The 24,699-nt window shown below is 43.1% G+C and overlaps 1 protein-coding gene across 4 annotated transcripts in view; it reads right to left on the reverse strand.

Moving 5' to 3' along the window:
• COL2A1 (collagen type II alpha 1 chain) overlaps nucleotides 1-15,786 on the reverse strand; it is a 226,507-nt gene extending 210,721 nt beyond the window's left edge. The window contains exons 1-3 of one of the 4 annotated variants that reach the window (XM_033938906.1): nucleotides 15,548-15,786; nucleotides 5,555-5,764; nucleotides 2,199-2,215 (exon numbers count right to left, since the gene is read on the reverse strand). In XM_033938906.1, the coding sequence (XP_033794797.1) occupies nucleotides 2,199-2,215; nucleotides 5,555-5,764; nucleotides 15,548-15,641 (321 nt within the window). In that variant the 5' untranslated portion in view covers nucleotides 15,642-15,786. Of the gene's footprint in view, nucleotides 1-2,198; nucleotides 2,216-5,554; nucleotides 5,765-10,919; nucleotides 11,002-15,547 lie in introns of those variants that run through there. The other 3 variants (XM_033938908.1, XM_033938909.1, XM_033938910.1) reach the window with 3 other exon arrangements.
• Between the last annotated feature and the right edge of the window lie 8,913 nt (nucleotides 15,787-24,699).

Consider the following 24,699-nt stretch of genomic DNA (forward strand, 5'->3'; position numbering starts at 1 on the left):
TGGATTTTGCACTCTAAGGAGCGAAAGACGCTGGCAGTGTTTTGATGAAGAATTTTTCAACTCTATGCTCCCCCTCCCCCTGCATCCAGTCCACAAGACTTAGAAAGATAAGTAATATTTTATACATTTTTGTCAAGATTCTATGGTGGGAGGCAGATGGTGTTACGATGTTTTGATTGCACCACTGCCAGTGGGGATGGTGTTAATTTTTGACTGAGCACAACCTCAACACACATATACAGTATTTTGTCTTGTATGATTATTAGATCTTCTTTTTGTCTGTGTATGATTTAATGTGAAGATCCTGAGCTATATTTTATTGTATTTTCTCCTGAAACAAAAATATTTGTGCATACTTAAGCATGCCAACTTATGCCTGCCGCTGACATGGTGCAAGAAGGTGTGCCTAAACATGGGCGCGAAATGCATAGCATCGGTGCACCTATACTTAGGTACCAATTTATAGAATTGCCACCTACAGCATCCTAATCTTTTTTAGTTCAGTCACCATCTCAACTCAACCCAACCTATTCAAGATGGTAGTAAAGTGGTTCCCAACTATGCCCTGGGTGACCTCCAGAAAGTTAGGTTTCAAGACGCCTGCAATAAATATGAATAAGACAAATCTGTATGCAATTGAAGCAATGCATGCAGATCTATCTAATGTATATTCATTTTAGCTATGCCAAAAGCCAGAATAGCTACAATAGATGGTATGCCAGAACAAGTGTGGTAAACGGTGTATATCATCATAACAAGTAAAAGTTTTATATCCTCTATCAGTATCCATTTCATGGCTTAAGGCTGGAACGAACTACCATATGCATTCTCAGTCCCATGACACATCCCCCTATCCATTCATATCCCTTCTATAAGTCAGCCCTGTAATATATCTCATTATTCATTCACAACCCTTCAGTATCCCAGCCCTGGGACAATATTTGTTAATTTATTTAATTAATTCATTTTCTATCCCATCCTCCCCAAAGAGATCAGGATGGGTTACAGGTTATAATATACAGTTAACAGGTTACAATTTTCCATAGCTACAGTACAAGCTTTTTCTGGTACAAGTTTTTATCCTAACTCGACACACACTAGGGATCTAACACCTATATCCATAATATACAGTTTACAGGTTACATTTGTCTTAGTTAGAGTGGAAGATTTTACAAGTTTTTATCCTAATGCGACACATACCGAGGACCTTGTATCAATATACATTTCTTTGTAATCGGTTGAGGGCAGGGGAGTTATTCCCCTATCCATACACACCCCTTCTGTATCTCAGCCCTGGGACCCGACCCTTATCCATTCAAACACGTTTTTTTTTTTTAATATCAGCCCTAGGACAATATCCCCCTATCCTTTTACACCCCTTCTGTATCTCAGCCCTTTGACAGATCCCCTGTATCCTTAACTCTTTCTTAACTCAGGATTATAAAATATCTTCTTGTTCATTCATATCCTCTGTCTCCCTGTTGAAACTCAAAACTGGTCATTAATGACTACAGAATTTTCCCCCCAAAAAGCTAAATAATATTGACACAAAGTAAATTGTATAATGTGAATGGACTACATGTCAAGCTTGAAACTTTTAACAATGGCACCTTTTGGCACATCATTATTAGTCCATCTTTAAGTGTACAGCGCTCATCATGAATGTGCCATATTATTCACTCAAAACGTTCTCCAAATAAACTTCTCTTTCTTTATATCGCCATATATTTCAAAGAAAGAATATAAAGAAAGAGAAATGTATTTAGGTAATATTTTGAGTGAACAGCACAGTACATTTATGATGAGCCCTGTATCCTTGATGATGGATTTATGATGACATTGTGCTCAATGGTTGCCGTGTTAAAAGTATCAACCTTGGTGTTTTGAAGTGCATCCATATTTTACAATTCACTTTGAGCTATCCTCCAACTTGGATTTTCTATTGAGCTAAATACGTGTGGAGAGAAATTTGCTTTCATTATAGAGGGCATCTTTTACAAGGCCACAGTAGATGTTTCTACTGCGGGCTAGAGAGGTAAATGCTCCGATGCTCACAGGAATTCTATGAACGTTTCCAATTATCATAGCAGTAAAGTTGCAAAAATAAAAATATTGAACTAAAAACAAAACAGTAAAGGTGCAAAAATAAAAATATTGAACTAAAAACAAAACAGTAAAGGTGCAAAATTAGAGTTTACCTTGGGGCCTGTTTGTCCTGTGAAATGATAAACAAAAAAGAAAGTTAGAGTAGGATAATGATGCCTTGAGACTGAGTTAGTGACTTGACTTAGTACAGAGGGGAAAAAGAGGACACAAAAGGACAAGTGAACTGAGATGGAATCTGAATCAAAGGGCTCCTTTTACAAAGCTGCGGTAGTGGTTTCTGCCATGGGCTGGCGAGGTAAATGCTCCTACGCTCATAGGAATTCTATGGGTGTCAAAGCATTTACCTCACTGGCCTGCGGTAGAAACCTCTATCACAGCTTTGCAATAGCCAGCAAAAATTTGCAAGGTTTTCCCACACAACCCAAGTGCTTCATTCTATGGGAATGTGCCCTCTCCTGGTGGAGGGAGGCACCACCTGCTGTTTCACACATGAAGCAAAGCCTGCATGCAAAGTAATAGGGAACCTTTTACTGAGCTGCACCAGTAAATGGGTTTAGTGTGCCCTAGCGCAGGACTTTCCTTAATGCCAAGCCCATTTCTAGCGTAGCTGCAAAATAGGCATTTTTTTCTGTTTGCTGAGTTTTTGGCTGTGCACCAAATGTTAGCATTAACATGTGGGAATTTAAACAATATAGACAAATGCATGAGCATCTACCACATACTATTTATTCAGTGCTAAAAGCTCCCAAGTTATGGCTGTGCTAACCAGTTAATGCAGTGAAGAAGAGTATGGTATTTCCAAAAATTGGGGAAGAGACCTTAAGAGGTCCAAACAACAATTTTATTAAATAACAGGTTAAAAGAGTTCTCAGGGCTGGATTCTATAAATGGCGCCGGTGGTGGCTGCCCCTAGAAAACAGCCACTGATCACATGTCAGTCATGCAATGGTGCCATTTATAGAATCGTGGCTTCGTGAAAGGTAGGCGCTGGAAACATAGGCCAGGATTTTAAAGGCCTACATGAAGGTGCCGGTTTTCTAGGCACCAGTAGGCGCCTAAATTTTTATTTTTTTTTAAAAAAACATTTTTATCATTTTTAAATGGCTTTTCCCACTTAAGTTCAGCACCAGTAGGGGCTTACCAGCTCATAACTTAAGGAGCTGTTTATAGAATATGGGCCTCAATGTCCACCATAAAGCTATGACTTGTAGCTTTGTGGTAAACATTGAGAGCCTGATTTTATAAATAGTGCTGAGCTCCTGGCCATCACTCAATGCCGTTGTCAATCAACTGCTAGACGCCGTTGAGAGAATCACACTTACCGATGCTTACCTCGACTTAGGCACGAGTAGACATCATAATGTTAGGTGCCAGTATATGAGGCCAGAGTCTTCCTGGCCTAATTTCCCAGTGCCTAAGTCATACCACGCCTATTCTTCACCCCTAACCATACCCACTTTTCAGGTAGGTGTCATTAGGTGCCTTGGCTTAGGCTTCGGTAGGCACCTCTCCGAGATGCACACGGAACTCTTAATTGGATTTAATTAATTTTTAATTAGCTTTTACTGGCACGATCAATTACCACACCAATTAAGCTCATTAATCCATTTTGAGTTCCATGTGGAACTTCGCTAGGTGCTGCCAATCTGGTGCAACTTATAGAATTGAGCCCTGAGAGCTCTTCTGACCTGCCATTTAATAAAATTGTTTAGATCTCTTCAGACCTCTTCCCCCATTTTTTTTTTTTTTAAGACCATTTATTTCAGGGATCTCAAAGTCCCTCCTTGAGGGCCGCAATCCAGTCGGGTTGTCAGGATTTCCCCAATGAATATGCATGAGATCTATGTGCATGCACTGCTTTCAATGCATATTCATTGGGGAAATCCTGAAAACCCGACTGGATTGCGGCCCTCAAGGAGCGACTTTGAGATCCCTGATTTATTTGGACCTACTCTTCTTGACTGGTTTACTGCTGTGGAACCAGTTAATGCACCAGTGATGTCAGCACACTAGCTAACTAGCACTTCCATGCCCATTATTTGCCTCTGATACCTCCCCTCCATAATATAAATAAATACTGCATGTTTAGCGTGCACATATGGCAAAACTAATGCAGAATGTTTCCGTGCATCCTCAGTTAGGCCACTTTTCCTGCTTTAAGTGTGCATTAGTGCATAATGCATTTTAGTTAAAGGGTCCCTAAATCATTAGTGCAAAATGATCTCCCAGTTGGACAGGTAATGAAAAGCAGCAAGAATTCAGAGTTTCAGCATGAGGTCTAAAGCATTTTCAATATGTGATCGTGAAGAACAAGGGTAAATATTACCAAGCCAAAGGCAAGTGTTAATCTCCGAAACAAACCTTGTCAGGCAATATCCTGGGAGCCAGCATGAGCAAAAGAAATAAAGCAATATTACAAGAATTCAGAAGATATTTTAGCATAACTGTGTACCAACACTGCATTTAAGAAAATAATTAAACTGCTTTTAATTAACTCTTCACTGACTCAGGTCTTCAATGGCTAGCATGAAATTACTAAAAATGTGCTAAATGCAGCAGCCTTAAAAATGTGCCTGTGTCAATAAAGGGTTAAGAAAGGTCGCTTGTCATTTGCGCACATCTTCTGCCAGTTACCTAAAGGTTTCCTTGAGAGCAGCATTCAAGAAGGAATCGAGTCAAAAGTAAGGGTTGAACATTTTGATTTCAGCCAGACTTGAAAAGATTAACCATGTGTGAGACAGAAATAAGAGTTCTTAAACTCTTATTTAGAGGCTGCTCTTAGTTATTTTAATAATAGAATGAAGAAATGTATTCTTGCTCTTGTGGTTAAAACACCAGATATGCAAACAAAGAAAATGCAAAACTAAGATTAGAAACTTGTACTTAAGCTAAGCTTGTTCCTGTGACAGCATCGATAATTGAAGGCTGCTGAGATTTCTAAGGAAGGGACATCAGAAATGTCTTCTATGTCGGGTGTGTATTGGAAGTCAGGCCTATCTGAATTCAAGAAAGCCTGGGACAGGCACATGGGATTTCTCAGGGAGAGAAGGAGATAGTGGATGCTGTAGATGGGCAGACTGGATGGGCCATTTGGCCTTTATCTGTCATCATGTTGCTCTGTTTCTATATACGAGATTCCCTTTTATGTAGGAGTCCTCAGGACTCACTTCAACCCCCGAGATGTATGACAAGTGGTACATTTTTCCAGCTAGGGGTTATGTTACATGTAAAAGCAGCGTTCAGATTTGAAAATACCCGCTGACCCGGGACATTTCTAGAACAGGCAGAAGAATTCACAGTTGGGCAAATCAAAAGTGACCTTTCACTGGCAGAAGCATGGCAGCTCATGGATGGATGGGCTCATCCATGGACAACGTTTTTATATTTTTCTTATTGTTGGTACTTTCAAGTAATTTATTTATAAGAAAATAAATAAATAAATTACGACCACTGGAAGTGGAAGGCTGTTGTGTAGGGCAGATGGCGCAGCACTCTCCGAAGGGGATCTCAGCATTTGGGCAGTCTTTCATGTTCTCGCAGGCTATGTCATCACAAAGGACAGTTCCAGTGTCACAGACACAGATTTGGCAGGGCCTGGGCTTCCACACATCTTTATCATTATAAGCCTGCCCATCCTGCATGCAGGTCACTGAGTCCCCTGTGCCAGAGAGCAAAGGTTGGTTAGAGGGGCAGAGGGGGGAGGGATGGGAGAATGTGGATGAGAGAAGGAAGGGAAAAAGGAAAGAGAGCAAGAGAAAGAGAAAGAGAATATCTTAACATCAACTTAAGTTATATAAACCCAATACAATAGTTTAAACACAAAATTGTATATCCATCATCTCCTTGTTGGACATTCTTTGATACCCTTTAATTTCCCAAAGGAAGCTTTAATTACAAAATTCCAGCAGCTGTAGAAATCCTTGTGTAACCCAGATTCCTTGTCAATGAAAGTTTTGGTTCAATATAAAGTAATGCAGTCTCACAGGATATGTATTCTGTTCTTTCAAACCTAGCTATACTTATCTTTCATTTTAGGTATTTAATTTTCTATACTGTTCTCCCAGGGGAGCTCAAAACAGTTTACATGAATTTATTCAGGTACTCAAGCATTTTCCCCTGTCTGTCCCGGTGGGCTCACAATCTATCTAATGAATCTGGGGCAATGGGGGGATTAAGTGACTTGCCCAGGGTCACAAGGAGCAGCATGGGTTTGAACCCACAACCTCAGGATGCTGAGGCTGTAGTTTTAACCACTGTGCCACACTCATATGTCTGGTTCATAGACAACCCCGTGAAAAACAAAGGTGCGCGCCGACAACTGAGCGCAAGACAGAGGCGCGCGCCGAAGAAAATTACAGTTTTTAGGGGCTCCGACGGGGGGTTTTGTTGGGGAGCCCCCCGAGTTTACTTAATAGAGATCGTGCAGGCATTATGGGGGATTTGGGGGGTTGTAACCCTCCATATTTTACTGTAAACTTAACTTTTTCCCTAAAAACAGGGAAAAAGTGAAGTTTTCAGTAAAATGTGGGGGGTTACAACCCCCCACACCCCCCAGAATGCCCCAACGCGGCGCGATCTCTATTAAGTGGGGGGGTCCCCCCCACACACACCCCCACGCCCCCCTCCCGTCAGAGCCGTAAAAACAGTAATTTTCTGCGGCGCGCACCTCCACGCTGCGCTCAATTGTCTGGGCGCGCCTTTGTCCCGGCGCACTTTTGACCTGACACCCATATGTCTACAATACTCAAATATTGCTATCTCTTACCCCCCTTTTACTATGCTGCAGTAAAGGTTTCTATTGCGGTCCAGAGTGCTAAATGCTCCGATGCTGCTCCAATGCTCATTGGAATTCTATGAGCGTTGGAGCATTTAGCGCGCCGGGCCATGGTAGAAACCTCTACCGCAGCTTAGTAAAAAGGGGAGGGGGGTAATCTTTAGCTGCCTGTTTATGTCTGTATCCAGTTCTATGCATCTACCTTACACAGGTGGTTTTTTAAAAAACTTTATTCATGATATGACAAGTTAGATTGTGAGCCCACTGGGACAAATAGGGAAAATACTTAGAATATCTGATTATTATTCAGTGTAAACCACCCTGAACTTCTCAGAGATAGGACAGTATATTAAATTATTATTTGAATTTCAGCATTGTTAAATGTACAGTATATATTTTTGATACTGTTTCATGGTAGTCCTATAATTAGGTTTCAATTCGCTGCTTTCAAGTTGTTGTTTTTTCAGTTCAAAAATGCAAGTTTATCTCATGTATTGTTTAACAAAGTTATATGTTTTATGTTAAAACTGTACCTGCTGTATACCACCTTGGGTGAATCTTCAAAAAGGCGGTTAATAATCCCAATAAATAAATGCCGACAAACATTTAGATGTGAATAAACTGAAATTTACATGTGTACATCACATGAAAGTTTAAATCTTGATTTTAGAAAGCTGAGATATATATAGCCAGATCGCAAATACATGCATATGGCAAGCGGGAGTGGTCTAAGGGTTCTGGGGTGGAACTGGGGCAGGGCTAAAATACACGCATGCATTTCCTATTTCAGAAGGGGATCGCACATTTACCATATTTTCACGCATATAACGCGCGCATTATACACGATTTTACAAACCGAGCATAACCATGCGCGTTATATGTGTGAGCGCGTTATACAATTTTTTTTTTTTCATTGCGATCCGGCATCCCTCCTGCAAACTGGCATCCTCCCCCCCGCTCGTGTCACCCCCCCTCCCCCGCAATCCTACATTCCCCCCCAGCACCGCAAAGACATCGCTTACCCCGATTGGGCACCGGCACCAGCACCAATGCATAGGACGTGCCAGTGCCAGTGCCTGAAGATCCTCCCTCGCCTGGGCTGGATTGGGCTGGGCTGGGCGGTGCAAGGGAGATCCTCCCTCTTCCCTGTGCTGGGCTGGACTGGGCTTTGAGCATTTGCGCATGCACAAAGCCTTCTGGTCTCTCTCTCTCCGAGATTTTAGCAGCATGTGCGGTATACGCGTGTGCGTGCTATATAGAATTTTTTTTACATAAATGCGTTGTTCCCGCGCGCTATACGCGTATGCGTGTTATACACGTATGCGCGTTATATGCGTGAAAATACGGTATACCCTCTGAGATCAATGGCAGGATTTACAGCTGCTCCCAGGGAAATCAGGTTCTGTTCAAAGGTGCTCATTTTGTGCAGCACTGGAGGGATTAGGGGAGGTCACCTCCTTAATCCCCACATGTTTTTCATCTCTCCCCTCCCCTAACCTCGGGTAGCCCACTGGACCCTGTCTTCTAACTTACATTTTTTCTATGTGTATCTGTCTTTATGTACTTGTACTGATTTCATGATTTCCAATTTAATATTGTGCATTTACTCTATTTGCAGTGGCTAACAATATAAGATTGTATTTTCAAATGTTTACAGACGTACAAACTATCTTACATCATTACAAGTAAATGCTTTTAAAAATGGAAGTTTTATTACCCAGCAGCAACATAACTGAGCAAACAATAGATCTTTTCTGGACAAAGTTGATAACAAGTGGCTTTGTTGGACACTGCAGGAATAGTGAGTCACTTTCAGGTCTTGGAAGGGTTAAAAATGTCACCCAAACGCAAGGCATTCATTCTCTATGAGAAGATTGTTCATTAATTTTCTTTTCATTCTTCCATTCACTGCCCTGAGCTGATGACAAGGTCTGCATAAGTTAATCCATTACAACATCTTCCTGAACTACACAAGTGAAAAGCATGACCTGACATCACTAATTTCTTTATTTTGGATCTGTTCTTAATTGTGAATAAATTTAGCTACATAGTAATTACAAATTGAGAGAAAGAAACGGATTAGTCATCATTCGGCCTGAAAGAGTTTAAAAAGGACAGAAAAAAGGATCAAAAATGATAGACACATCTGAACCTTTAGGAACAGACAAGGGGAATTCATTAAAGGTGTTCATTTCATTGCTTTGCTCAATTATACTACTGTGCTGCCAACATAAATCTGTTCTGAGTGCAGGCCTGTTAATATCCTGTGGCCCTATCCAGCACAGTCCTTGCATAGTGCAAATACTCTAGAGCAGGGCTGCCCAAGTCCGGTCCTCGAGATCTACTGGCAGGCCAGGTTTTCAGGATATACACAATGAATATGCATGAGAAAGATTAGCCTGCACTGCCTTCTTGGTATGCAAATCTCTCTCATGCATATTCATTGTGGATATCCTGAAAACCTGGCCTGCCAGTAGATCTCGAGGACCGGACTTGGGAAGCCCTGCTCTAGAGCAGTGGTTCCCAACCCTGTCCTGGAGGACCAGCAGGCCAATCGGGTTTTCAGGACAGCCCTAATGAATATGCATGGAGCAGATTTGCAAGCCTGTCACTTCCATTATATGCAAATCTCTCTCATGCAAATTCATTAGGGCTATCCTGAAAACCCAATTGGCCTGGTGGTCTTCCAGGACAGGGTTGGGAACCACTGCTCTAGAGTCTAGGCTAGAGGGAGCTATATGTATACACTTAAGTTGGAACCAAATCACCTTAAAAGTCTAATATCCCAAGCAGATCAAAGATGGGCAGTGGATGGGTTGGGAACACATGTAGCAGTATTTCTCTTTGAAAAAGATGACAGAAAATATAGCCACCACTATCTGTTATTCTTTCCTTTCTAGATAATTAATTGATAAGCTCCCAAATTTCAGGAGTAGACAATAGGCCATTATGCAGTCTAACTGGCCCTGCAGTGAAACTTATGTAGATCTGTAGTGTTGCCTTTATAACCCACAGTCCAGCCTCGGGTAGCCCACTGGACCCTTGTCTTTCATGAATGGCCCATTTTTCTCGAATACACAGAAGACCTAATTCACAGTTCTCTGTCAGGGACCAGCTTAAATAAATATGGGCAGCATTTCAGTTCCCCATCTGGAAACCATTGCTGCCAGTCTTCCCAAACCAAACAAACCTCCACAATGTTGAATTGATAGCTTTTACAGGAGGACACAACTCTTGCTGTTGATATTTTTACAGCCGGGGGCTCAGAGGTTTACATGCAACTCAAGGCATTTCAAAGAAGGCAAAGGTATCTGGGGTTTTCTTTTTTTATTCTGATAGGGAATAAGGATTATATTTGATCATAAGCAAAAAAAAAAAATTATAGCTATGAATACTGATTTTAACTGCAATAATTTTGAAGCATAAAAATTCTTATGATAACAGAAAGTGATACTGAATTTTTGCAGATTTCAGCAAAAAAAGACTCCAGCTGCTCAAGCCCTGCACTTAGAAGTGCAGAATGTGCATTTACAAAAAATGGAATAGATTATCTTGCAATGTGAGGAATAAATAAATGTAATATATTTTACAGCAGGTATTATTAGTGGTAGGGCCATTTATGCCTGCCCCCGTCCCAGCAAACACACAATCCTCAGTCTCAAGACCTGGGTTACATTCTCTGCTCATCCAACTCAGAGTATCGTAAGATATTTGCATTATTTTTTATTTATTTGCCATCTTTCCTTAAGCACAAAAGTTGCCAAATGTTTGTGTCAGGATGTGGCGTGTTAAATGCTAATTCTATACTGGCACATGGGCACCGAGATCTCATTATAGAATACCAGCATACACCGCAGCATATATACATACCCACTTATGCCATGTCAATCAGTGGCGTAGACATGGGTACACCTGGGTAGGCCCAGGCCCACCTGCTTTAGCCTCAGATCCATCCAGTAGCAACTCATTTACATGAAGCTGGTAGGGATTCTCAAACCCCCACCAGCTATAATCTGAAATCTCTCCTGCCACTCTGTACCTTTTAGAGATCTCATCTTCGCCAGCAACAAGAAGCGTGAGCAATTCACGCTGCTCATGCCAGCCTCACAGCCTTCCTTCTGATGTACTCCGCCTATGTGGAAACAGGAAGTTGCATCAGAAGGAAGGCTGTGAGGCTGCTGCAGACAGCGTGCAGCACTCATATAGCTCACTACTAGCAAAGATCGACTCTCTAACAGGTAAGCAGCGGCAAGCTTGAGACACCAGTGTGTAGCGGAGGCGGCTCACCCAAGCAGGATGGAGGCAGCTTGAGACACCGGAGTTTAAGTTTCAAGTTTTATTAGGATTTTATATATCGCCAATCAAGGTTATCTAAGTGGTTTTACAATCAGGTACTCAAGCAATTTCCCTATCTGTCCCGGTGGGCTCAAAATCTATCTAACGTACCTGGAGTGTCGGGGACAGGAGCTGGATCACCCTGGTGGATGAGGGAAAGATCTGCCCACCCAACTTGGGTCCAGGCCCACCTAAAATTGAGTGTCTGGCTATGCCCCTGTGTGCCTAAATGAAGCACTTTAGAGAGTAACACAATATTCTGGGTCCACCCATGTACCTCCTTCTATGCACATCCCCTTGAATTCAAAAATTAGAGACAAATTTGTCCCTGGGTTCTCAATATCCCAGTCCCATCCCCGTGAGTTCGGTCCCTCTCCCTGTCCCATTCCTGCAAGCTCTGCCTTAACCGCATAAGCCTCAAACACCTATGATTTTAAAGTGTTCGAGGCTTGAGCAGATGAGGACGGAGCTTGCAGGAATGGGGCAGGGCAAGGGACAGAGCTCGCGGGGACGGGACGGGGATAAAGAGATCCCACGAGGACAGGGAAAATGTGTCCCCATATCATTCTCTAATTCAGATGTTAAGCAAGATGTACACGGCAGTTATAGAATACTGCTTAGCGCCCAAATGTAAGTGCTAGCATGCCATAACTTACGTGCGCAATTGGCACTTAACTCTAGATCAGGGGTGTCAAAGTCCCTCCTCGAGGGCCGTAATCCAGTCGGGTTTTCAGGATTTCCCCAATGAATATGCATTGAAAGCAGTGCATGCACATAGATCTCATGCATATTCATTGGGGAAATCCTGAAAACCCGACTGGATTCCGGCCCTCGAGGATCGACTTTGACACCTGTGCTCTAGATCATCAGTTATAGAAATAGGGGGTTGTGTGGATTACACCTTTCTCTTTGACTAACTTAATAGTCTAGGACTAACTTTGAAGAGCTACACTCCCTTCGTCAGCTCCGTCCCTCCTGTATATCTGAACCAAAATATTCCACCTCATTTTCAGGACCCCAGAAACGATTCAAGGGGGTAAAAAGGGTCTGTGCTCTAAAGACTTTCTGTTTCTGTACTCTTCCTGCTGGGCTTACAGGCTGCAGCATGGGAGACTGCTTTGGAATTTACACCTGTGACAACCTGTCCAAACAAGTTTAAAAAAAACCAAAATAATTCCTTCCTGCTACCACAATAGACCCCTTCCAACATTTAGGGGTGAAAAATATATCAGACGTTAAAGAAAAACCAAAGACTTCATATGCTTTTCGGTAAGAGTTCTGCTTTTGACCAAAATAGCCAAGTTCTTTCCAAATTAAGACAGCTGCAATAGAAAAGTTGCAACTAAGATACTAGGTAGTAATAATTCTTTGCAACATTTCTTCCACTGAGTCTTCAGCAACTGCAGAATTGAAAAGAAGAACAGGGCCGGCATAAGGCATGAGCCTGGTTGGGTACTGACTCGGAGCACGAAAACTTAAAAGTGCCAAAAGCCTCTTTCACAAGCTCACCCATTTAAACCTTCAGCAGTGTCAGCTGCACTGAAGGGAATCTGGTCTCCTGGAATCCCCTCCCTTAGGGGGACCTGTAATCCCTCGTTGTTCATTAGGCCCAATGTGGCCCCTCCCCCAAGTAAGCCTGCCTTCAAAGACCCTACTCTTTCCAAGAATCATCTCTTCTCCCTACCCCTTCTCCTGCATCACCCCAACATCTCCTCCAGAACCACAACTCACCTTTAGGATTTCGGGGGTGACAAGCAGGAGCAATCCCCACTTGCTCCTGGCCTGGTGGCTGCCTTGCTCAAAATGGCACCACTGATCCCAAATCTTTGTTGCTTCAGGAGGACTGGAGTTTTTTCTCCACCTTAGTCTTTCCTGCACCCCTTAACCTATTCTTTTCCCCTCCTCTCCCTGTCCTTGCAGACCTTCCTTCATCTCACTCTTATTCCTTTTGCTTTCTTCTCTGGTTCCATCGGACTCCTTCTGTTACCTCCTCTCACCACCTCTGCTCCCCTTTCTTTTTTATTCTTCTGTTCCTTTTCTCCATTTCTTCTCGCTATTCTGCCTTTAATCTCCTCCTTTCTTCCTCCCCTCATCATCTCATTTATCCTACTTCCCTTTTCTCTTCCTCCCTTTCTTTTCTGTCCTCCCATGTTCCACATTCCCATTGACCCCATTCTCTTCTCATGCCCCCTCCCATCACCTCTTTGTCCTTTTCCTTCCCTTCCACTCCCCTGTCTTCTTTCACCCTCTCCCCAGGTCTCATTACCTCCCTTTCTGCCCCATACCCTATCTTCTGTACCATCAGGTAGCCTTCAGAAGAAAGCGCTTTCAAACTCTATTTTCTGAAGTTGCCTCAGCCTTTTAAAGAGCATTTCATATTTTCTATGAGATCAAAATAATTTAGATCTCTCTTTCCCTTCCCTCCCCCCTTTTCATGGCAGCCTGAACCCAAAGCAGTAGTAACACAAGACTACTGCTAGAGGTCAGCAGCATCATTTTGAAGAAGGACCCTACCAGCAAGTGTGATCATTCCTGTCCCTGTCACACTGGGACTTCTGGGGTGAATCAGGATTATGTGGGCAGGAGGAAGGGTGGAGATGAGTGGAACAGACCTGAGAGGCGGGGGTGGGGGAGAGCTGACTGAAAGGGAGCTAATATGGATGGGCAGAGGAAGCTGGCAAGCTGGGAACTGATGTAGATGGATTGGCTGATTAGAAGAGAACTGATGTGGGGGACACCGATGCAAGTGGGGGTGCCAATGAGAGAGGGGTGCTAATGCAGGTGGGGGCCCCAAAATTAAAGTTAGTTCAGGGCACAATTCTTTGTGCTGGCCATGCAGAATAATCAAGCATAGTCTTATGCCCTTCATACCTCCACCACTATTCAATTTGGATGTGTAGACATTCCTGGACAACTTTAAAGCATCTACTTTTATTTTATGCAGGGATCTATTTTGAGTGGGTTATTGTGTATTAAGTATGGTTCAGCAGGAATGTGTCTACCCTCATGTGGCCTCTCCTATTCCTAAAAAAAAAAAAAAAAGTCTGTTCGCTATCAATCGTCATTGGAATGCATTTTTTCAGAGAGGTTTCACCTTTCTGGAGTTTGTGTCTTTATCTTTGAAGGACTTTCATTTGCCACCACCTTCAAACGGATGCTTGCTGTACTAGAAAGAGAGGCATAAATTTCTTCCAGATAGCTCATCAGTAAGGCTGGAGAAAGAACAGCCACAGTGTGGGGAATAAGCAAGGCAAAACATCTTCTCACAGACACCTTCAGGTTTAATCTCAATGACATTTACCCTCCCTCATTTTGTGGTTGGGGGTCCGGGAAACACTATTGAATAAGTCTTAAACTCAAACCATTTCCAGGGCCACATTTTGGATTTGTAGGTACTTGGAAGGCCTCAGAAAAAAATAGTTAATATCTTATTAAAGAAATGACAATTTTGCATAAGGTAAAACTGTTTATAGTTTATAAATCTTTCCTTTTGGCTAAGTCTTAATAATAATATTGTAATTTATAGCTAAAGAGACATATGATCAAGAAACTGTTTTATTTTACTTTTGTGATTATGATAAACATACCGAGAGCCTCAAAATAGTACCTGGCGGGCCGCATGTGGCTCCCGGGCTGCGAGTTTGAGACCACTGAAATAAGGCCTGGCATTTGCTAATTTGACTACAAAACTAGGGGAAAAAAACCTACAGCAACAACAACAACAAAAAAAAAATTGGGAAGGCAAAAATGATGAGCCATTCACACCAGAAATATGATACATCAAAGCCATGACATATCCACTCTAATCTTAATAGACAACAAGAAATATATTGCAAGAAGATAGCATGCTAAAGCAAACACCTATTAGGGTGCTGAGTTTTTTTTCTCCATTAATATCCTAATGGCTCTTTTGTTTTCATTTGCCGGTGTAATTTATACAGTGATGCAAAAGCTCAGTATAATGAGTCACACCCCCCTCACTGAAGACACAGTGCCATGGCACTCACAGAATAATGTGTTGAACTACCGTTAACCCAAATCAACAGCATCTTATCAGTGATACACAGGGTGGCACTTCAGGACCAGCCCGAGAGACTGAGATCCAGGTTTGGCCGGACACCCTCCCTTTCCCCTTACTGCAGTTTCTCAAACTTTGAGGTGACAGACAAGCAAATGGCAGGACCTGACAGCTCTGCTCATATAGCACCTGCTCAGGCATTGCCACAGCCCCCGAGTCTGCAACGCTCCCCACCTCTCCTCCCCCCCCCCAAAAAAAAATAAAAAAATAAAAAAAAAACCCACCCAGTGCGAAACAGGGAAGACACAACTTACTGGTCTGGCCTTCCTGGGATTTGACAACTGCCAGTGAGAGAAGCTGGGCAGCTGCCAGCAGCACTAGTGTCCGTGGATGCACAAAGCTGACCATGATGCGGCTCGAGTTCCCCGGTCACTGGCGACTCTTCATGCAGTCGATCCCCCTCGAAGACAGAACAAGGAGGAGGACAATCCGGTGCCGAGCCCCAGCAGAACCTTCCCCACCGTCTGCTCTGGGCTGAGGTCCCCCCACTTATAGCCCCCTCTATCCACCGGGAGCTCGCGTATATCGGCGCTCTACAGTCCTCCCACTACCCCCCCCCCCCAGCGGAGCTGTAATTGGAGCTGCTTCCCCTCCCCATCGCCTCAGAGCCCTCCTCCGGCAGCCGGGGGGGGGGAGCCCCTTCCCCATCCCTTTTATTGCACCGGAGGCGATGTTGTGTGTAGGCACAGAGCAACTTTGTTGAAAGTTTGGCCAAGGAACACAAAAGTGTTCTCCCTCGGAGGTGGACGATTGCTGCTGCCCGCCAATGAGAGGCGAGGACGGGGACGGGTATCAAAGGAAGAGAAGATTCCGGGGGTTTGTAGCCAGAGCTGTACCTGGGAGCTGGACAAGAGGAGCACGCACGTTCCCCCTATACTGGCCGCTGACCTCTAGCGGTAGTCTCGCGTTACTACCGCTAGGTAGGACTTCAACTACAGGATTAAGGGGGGGGGGGGGGGTGAAAGCCCTTATCTGGTGCTTGAATCCTTTAGCGGTAGCTGCGCCAGACTACCGCTATGAGTTAGTGTAGCAGCAGTGGATGGGGATTGTTTCTGCCCCCATCGCTTCAGGACCCTTGGAGTGAGGGGTTCCGGGAAAATGTCCAGGTAATGGGGGGGGGGGGGGGGAAGAGAGAGGAGGAGGAAAATGGGTGGGATTTCGAAAGAAGGTGGGCTTTAGTGGCAGGATTACATGGGGAGGGGGAGGCTCTCTCATGGGCTGACCTAGATCAGAAAATACATTTTAAGCACTGTTAAAATATATTTTCTGATCTAGGTCACCGGACGGTACAGGATAGGTGGCGAGTCTACTGTCCAAGACAGTTGGAGGGGGGGGGGGTGAAAAGAGCTAAAAGCAGTAGAATGATGCCAAATGGTATTGTGCAATGCACATTGGCCAATATAGGGAGAGTATGGGATGGGGGGATCCAGTTGTGTTGGGGTGAGAGAACTGCCAGAATTGGGAGCATGGATGGACTAGCTCCAATACTGCCGGACCAGGTGGAAGAGAGAATGGGCTGAGTGCAACCCTGGAGGTGTATAGATGCTGAATGCTGTCTAGGGATAGGGGTTGTGTTGGAGAAGAAGAAAAGCGGCCAGGGAGTGGCACAAGGCTTTCTCTGTTCAGAACTGGGGCACAGGAACGGTCAAGCACTGCCCTAGAGCAGCCAGTGCTGGAGGGGTGGGGAGGGATAGGAATTTGGTGAAGTGATGAATGCTGCCCAAAAGGGGTCTAGTTGGGAATGACTGATCCCTAGAGAGTACAGTGAGTCACATATCATCTCAGCAGAACTCATTTTGTCACGTTCCCCCAAATCATTCTACTTTCCAGGGATCGTCTTGAATGTATTTTTACTTTTCAACAGGATCTTTTGATTGAAATAACATTGTTTTGGTCAGAATACTGGGTCAGAAGTGTTAGAAACAGAAAGAAGCATGAATAAGAAACATTCCCAGAATTCTGATTGACTTTCCACATCTGTATCTGTTGGGTCCTTAAACAGGCTGAACTTTTTCCAGAAAATAGTGGGTATACATTGAAGGAACTAAGGCCAGTACTGGGCAGGCTTGCACAGCCTGTGTCCCGTATATGGACATTCGGTTGAGGATAGGCTGGGGAGGGCTTCGATGGAGACTCCAGTTGATGGAACCTAAGCACACTACCGGGCAGAGCTCTGGGTTTCTGGCCTAGAAATATCTAAGAAAAAGGACCATTTAAAACTAAAATAATTAATTTATGGAGCATGTATGGTTGGACAGACTGGATGGACCATTCGGGTCCTTATCTGCTGTCATTTACTATGTTACTATGCTATAATATCTGCCCCCGGCCTTCCACAGGAATCAGCCAAAATGATGCAGTGAGTTTCTCAGTAGAGAATGACACAGGAACAGAATTTGTTTGTGTTCCCGCAGGCTCTGTTCCCATCCCCGCATCATTCCCGTGAGTTCTGGCCCCATTGGCACAAGCCTCAAACGCTTATCATTTTATATTTAAATCTTTTTTTTTTATTAAAGTATAAAAGTATAAAAAGGAAAAATATTCTGTACAACTGTTGTTAATAAATCACAAATATCAAAACAATAATAACAAGCATCTTAAATAATCCCCCCACCACCACCACCCTCTTTCCTTCCAACACCAATACTATCTGATTTCTACTACCCTAAGGAACTCTAATCATAGAAACATAGAAAGATGACGGCAGAAAAGGGCTACAGCCCATCAAGTCTGCCCACTCTATTGACCCACCCCATTAAGTCTGAATGCTAATGACCTAGTCCTTAACTCGACCCTCGTAGGGATCCCACTGGATGTCCCATTTATTCTTAAAGTCGAGCACGCTGGTGGCCTTGATCACCTGCACCGGAAATTTGTTCCAGTGATCTACCACCCTTTCTGTGAAGAAATACTTCCTGGTGTCACCACTAAATTTCCCTCCTCTGAGTTTGAGCGGGTGCCCTCTTGTGACCGAGGGTCCCTTGGGAAAGAATATATCATTTTCCACCTCGACACGACCCGTGACGTACTTAAATGTCTCAATCATGTCACCCCTTTCCCTGCGCTCCTCTAGGGTATAGAGCTGCAGTTTGCCCAGTCTCTCTTCGTACGAGAGACCCTTGAGCCCCGCGACCATCCTAGTGGCCATCCGCTGGACCGACTCAGCTCGAAGCACATCTTTCCGGTAATGTGGCCTCCAGAATTGCACACAGTATTCCAGATGGGGTCTCACCATGGTTCTGTAGAGTGGCATTATAACTTCAGGTTTACGGCTGACGAAGCTTCTATTGATACATCCCATCATTTGCCTTGCCTTTGATGAGGCCTTCTCTACTTGTTTGGCAGCCTTCATGTCTGCACTGATGATTACCCCCAAGTCCCGTTCCTCTGAAGTCCTAGCTAGCGTTTCTCCATTCAAGGAGTATGTTCTGCATGGATTTCCGCTGCCGAGATGCATGACCTTACATTTTTTAGCGTTGAAGCCTAGCTGCCATGTCGAGGACCAGTTTTCCAACGTGATCAGATCTTGTGTCATACTATCCTGGAGATTGCTTTCACTTACTGTGTTACACAGTTTGGCATCGTCGGCGAACAGTGCTACTTTACCCTGAAGCCCCCGGGTCAAGTCCCCTATGAATATGTTGAAAAGGGATGGTCCCAGGACTGAGCCCTGCGGCACTCCGCTAGTCACCTCCGATGTCTCAGAAAGGGTGCCGTTGACCACCACCCTCTGAAGTCTTCCACTCAGCCAATCACTGACCCATGCAGTTAGTTTCTCACCCAAACCCATCGATTTCATCCACCCTATTAAAATGTCCAGGGGTCAAAATACCACCTTCTATATGCTATAGCAGGGGAGAACTATGTATGACCTATGAAGCACTGCTATGCTTGTTTAATCTATGGATAAATAAGGGTGATCCGTCATAACCGTATGGGATAAATGCACGCCAACAATGACGTCGACAATGGTGCACAAGGACTTGTGTGCGATGGATTACAAGAGTTACTGTAAGCCCCCACTAAATTTAGAAGTGTTCACGCTCTCATTGGGGGGGGGAGGGAAAACCCCCCATTTCAGAGGAAACTGACGATTACCCCCAAAATGAGGTAAAACAGCATTGGGGGGTTCACCCCCTCCACCCCCCCCAAAGGGAGCGCAAAACACTTCTAAGTTTAATGAGAGGTTTCCCACACACACATCCTTCGGAGCGCTTACTGTAACTGTTTTAATCCGGTGCGCACAAGTGCGATTGTCAGCTCGCCATTGTCGGTGCGCGTTTGTCCCACGCGTTTTAGTTAGTGTACCATAAATAAGTCATCAACAATCTCAGGATTCCATCTGACTCTTCTGTCTTCCACAGTTTTTCATGCGACAGAAAATGTCTTCTCAGAAGACGTACTGATAGCAGGAATGCACAGGATCCCCTGTGCAAGTTTTGTCAGTTTTGGCCAGCAGTTTTGCTTGTTTTTCAAAAGAAAAAAAAAAAAATCAGTGCATCATCGCCTGCTTCACTCAAACATAAATAACTGTCCAGTTCATTAACAATAGCCTCCAAAGGAATCATTGTTCCATACAAGTCATTCAGAAAACATCCATTTTCATTCTTTTTCGGGGGGTGGGGGGGGGGCTCTTCCAGATATGACACTTTCTGGGAATGTGGATTGTGGGGGATTCTGAGTTGTTGATGCCTTCCATTTCGATCTGGTTTCGGTACAGTCTTCTGGATGAACAGGAAAGTAAGTGTCAGTTAAATGCTGGAAATGCTCCTTGATGCCAACAACCACTGATTAATCTGTTGCCGTAATAGTAAGATGATTGAGCAACTGGTCACATAATAGAAGAATGGTGCAGGTGGTAGGAGTCTGACTCTGATCAGCAGACAAGACTCTTGTTGCCACATCGAAGGCTGACAAGACACAAATAATGTCATTGAACAGTAGTTCATTTAAATCCAAAAGCAGCTTCTGCAATTTTTTTTTTTTTTTAATCATTGAGTTCAATTGCTAGAATTCTGCACCATAAAGAAGTTATACTTTTCAGTTACTCAATGCCCTATTCTTATTTATTTATTTACTGGCATTTCTTAACCACTTTTATGAAGAGATTCACCCAAGGCAAGTGCAATTCAAGTATAAAACTTACAATTATGTTAATAGCAAAATGAGAAATGAGAAACATAAATACAGTGCTCCCCCGGTCATTCGCGGTATTTTCTGACCGCGAATGACCGGGCAGGAGAGAGCAGCCGGAGCGCCGGCGAGTGAAGGAAATCACTCGCAGCATTCTCCAACCGCCTCTTCCTGTACTAAAGTCGGGCCTCACCAATCAGGAGCTGCTTTGACACACAGCTCCTGATTGGTGAGGCCCGACTTTAGTGCAGGAAGAGGCGGTCGGAGCATACTGCGAATGATTTCCTTCACTCGCCGGCACTCCGGCTGCTTTCTCCTGCCTCTCCATCTGCCCTCTCCTGTCTCCCCTGCTAAAAAACGTATTTGCAGTTTTTCAACATTCGCGGGGGTTCCTGGAATGGAACCCCCGCGAATATCAGGGGAGTACTGTACAATAAGGGATCCTTTTACTAAGGCGTGCTAACTGATTTAGCGCACCCAAATGGATGCCTTAGCATTTAGCTCACGCTAAATCGGTTAGTGCATACTAAATCAGTTAGCGCGCCTTGGTAAAAGGACCCCTAAATGAGGTAAACTTGGAAACAGCTAATTGAAATCTAACAATAAGACTAATATAATAATAATAATAACTTTATTCTTATATACCGCCAACAATCTTGCTGAGACAATATCAAAAATATACAAATAGCACTGCAGAACAGCCACATAACAGAAATGTGATTAATGTCAATGCAATGCAAACAATATTATATTAAACAGCATAGAATAACATGTTGAAGGGCATTGAGAAAGTGGAGAGGGACAGATTCTTCAAACTTTCAGAAACTACAAGAACAAGAGGGCATATGGAAAAATTAAGAGGGGACAGATTCAGAACCAATGCTAGGAAGTTCTTCTTCACCCAAAGGGTGGTGGATGCCTGGAATGCGCTTCCAGAGGGTGTGATAGGACAGGATATGGTATAGGGATGAATTCCTGAAGAAAAAAGGGATAGAAGGATATAGATAGATATCACTATACAGGTCCTGGACTTGATGGGCCGCCGCGTGAGCGGACTGCTGGGCAGGATGGACTCCTGGTCTGACCCAGCAGAGGCACTGTTTATGTTCTTATGTTCCCCCTTTTTGTGCTCTTTCTTTCACAATTGCAGTTCTCACCCTTCTTCCCCATTGTTTGAAGTTTGTATTTTTGTCTTATTATGTGTCTTAAAATCTATTTCGGTATTGTCTAGTATCCCTAACTTTTACATTTGTTCTTATGTAATTTTAATATTGTACACCGCTTAGAAACCTGATTAAGCGATTTAAAATTTTTTTTAAATAAACTTGAAACTTGAAACAGTGGAAATTCTGTCCAATTTTTACACCTAGCCTGACTGTGTCTAGATAAGGTATTTATATGACATCCTAGGGTCCTGTCCAACATAATTCAAATAAAATCCAAGTATAGTAAACAAAGGAATAATATGAGGGGGTGCTGAAAAGAAGAAGAGAATAATGTGGATATAGTTCAATCAATGATAATAAACAATGTCAAAACGGAGAATTTCATTTCTATAAATTGGCATTTAACGAAATAAGATAACACTCTTTTCAGCTACTGTGGCAAAATAACACTCAGAATTTAGGAAGTTAGTTGGTTGGTTGGGCTTTTTAGCACCCTCTCATACATGTGCTAGTTAGTAAAAAGAATATACAAGTAGATCTAAATATTTCAAAAGCTAAAGCTTCTATAAACATTATGGATCACACTCGTATTTTCTTAGAATTTTGCTAAAATTGTCCTGGCCTTACTAATTTGAGAGTAAAACCTAGGAATGTTTCTCTTCTCTAAACGAGACCCAGCAAATCATCAGATTTCACCATAAGATATGCTTCTGTGATAGGGTATTCACTATAGGCACTGATTATAGTGCCTTTTTTCAGTTCATTCTATCAAAAAAATTAGCATTGGTTTAGGGATAGGAGGAGTCTTTAAGGGCAGTTCTAGATAAAAAGATGGGTTTTTATCACCTTCCTAAAGTTGAGTATTCCTGCTAGTGATGTAATAGTATATGGGATTCCATTCCATAGTCTGGGCAAGAAGTGAGAGCAAACGCACTTGTGGGCATTTTCTAGTTGAAGGGTTCGTGCTGGCAGAGTAGAAAGTCTTCTTTCAGCTTGTGATTTTAGAGGCCAGTTAGAGGATATGTTGATAGTTTTCCTGACATGTAGGCTGGTACCATATTATCAAAGAATTTGAATGCCAGTGTCAGGGCCTTAAAGGTACAGTAGTTTTGAATGGGTAGCCAGTGAACAGCGACCAGCGCTGGAGTGATGGGGTTGCGGATGTCCAGATTTTTGAGCAGGAGAACTGCTGCATTTTACAAACATAATCATAGTAGATTCCTTGATGTTATCCCTATGAATAATGAGTTGCAGTAGTCCATTTGGGATAGGACAAAGGCGTAAAGTAGCTGTGTAAATTCTGCTTTGGAGAAGAATATTCAATTTTTTTTTTAATTGGCATAGGTAGTAAAATGAGATTGATACTATTTAGGAGACGTGACTCATAAGAGATAGGTCAGAGTCGAGTATAACTCCAAGGCTGCGTACTTGGTCCTTAGCTATAAGAGTGGGGGCAGCTTTTCTTGTGACTCCACAGCAGTTCCGTTTTAGATGTGTCTAACTGTAGTTTGTTTAAGGTCATCCAATCTTTGATTTCAGATAGGCAGCATAGTAGTTTTATGATTTGAGTGTCTCGGTTCTTTCCTAATGGGAGGTAAAGCTGAATATCATCTGCAAAACAGTATATCTTAATATCATATTTCAAAGCGATGTCGAGTACTGGTCTAACGTACAAGTTAAAAAGGAGTGGAGATGATAAGGCGCCTTGAGGTATGCCATATTTAAGTGGTTTGGGTTATGACTTGTCTGATCTTAGTAACATACACTGTGATCTTTTATCTAGGAAGAAAGAGAACTAGTGCAGTACAGTGTCATGGATACCAATGTTACCTAGCCTGGATAAGAGAAGAGTGTGATTGATGGTATCGTAGGCAACACTTAGATCTAGGAGAACAAACAATACATCTACTCCTTTGTCCAAGAATTTCCAACAGTCGTCAATAATGTCTAATAAATCTGTTTCGGTACTGTGGAATTTTCTGAACCCTGATTGGTAGATGGACATTGCTTTTTGGTTTTCCACAAATGCTTGTAGCTGTTGAAGGACTACTTTTTCCAGGACCTTTGATAAGAATGGGAGATTCAATACTGGTCTAAAGTTGCTCAGTTGATCAGGGTCCAAGTTAGGTTTCTTTTGGATAGGTTGAGCCACAACCCATTTCCAACTCACAGGAACCATTCCAGATCATTAGGATTCATTGAATAAAGGTAGAATTGATTGTAGGAAGGTTTCTTTAGCTGCTATCAGCAGGTTGGTTGGGCAGGGGTCTAGTGTTGAGCCTGAGGAGTACAGTAGTACAGGAGTACCTTGCTCAGGTCACTAAAGGAGATTGTTTTAAAGTGGTTGAGGGTCCTGGTTTCTGAGGTAGTATCATGTGCCATGTTGATTGGAGTGATATGCAACAGTTTGACCTCTATGTCTGGGCTAGAGCCGATCCCTGCTATAGTACCTCATGGTATGTTGATAGGAGTATTTTGCAGCAATTTGACTTCTGAATCTAGATTGGAGTGAATCTTGTGTATTTTCTTTTGGAAAAGGTGGATAATGTTTCGCTGTCTGATTTTGATTGTAGAGGTTGCCCTTGAGAAGAGGTAAAGAACTTTTTTGTTAACACAAAGATTCTTATGGATCTGTTTGGGGCCTTTAGCAGTAGGTTAGAGTACTAGGCCTTTTTGGCCTTGAGTGTAGTCAGTTTGTAGTCATCTAGAAGGTTTTTCTAGAGGGATTGTCTTCCTGTTTTTTTGTTTTGCGCCATGTTCTTTCAGCTTTTCTTACCTCTCTTTTTTTTGCCCTCAGGTTTTCAGTGAACCATGGGGACAGCTTCTGATGTGGAGTTGATTTGATTTTCTTTGCTTTTGATAGTTTTTCATAACAAGATGCCATGTTGAAGTTGCTGCTTCAAATGAGTTTCCAATAGGATCCATGTCTCTAATCAGTTCAGAAATGCCAAGGAAAAAGAACTCAAGATTGACTAAATTGGAGTTGAGGATTATTTTGGATTTATCTATACCAGGAGTCTTCAAAGTCCCTCCTTGGGGGACGCAATCCAGTCGGGTTTTCAGGATTTCCCCAAGGAATATGCATGAGATCTATGTGCATGCACTAC

Source organism: Geotrypetes seraphini, chromosome 3, assembly GCF_902459505.1.
Source record: "Geotrypetes seraphini chromosome 3, aGeoSer1.1, whole genome shotgun sequence".
In the NCBI taxonomy this organism is placed as follows: domain Eukaryota; kingdom Metazoa; phylum Chordata; class Amphibia; order Gymnophiona; family Dermophiidae; genus Geotrypetes; species Geotrypetes seraphini.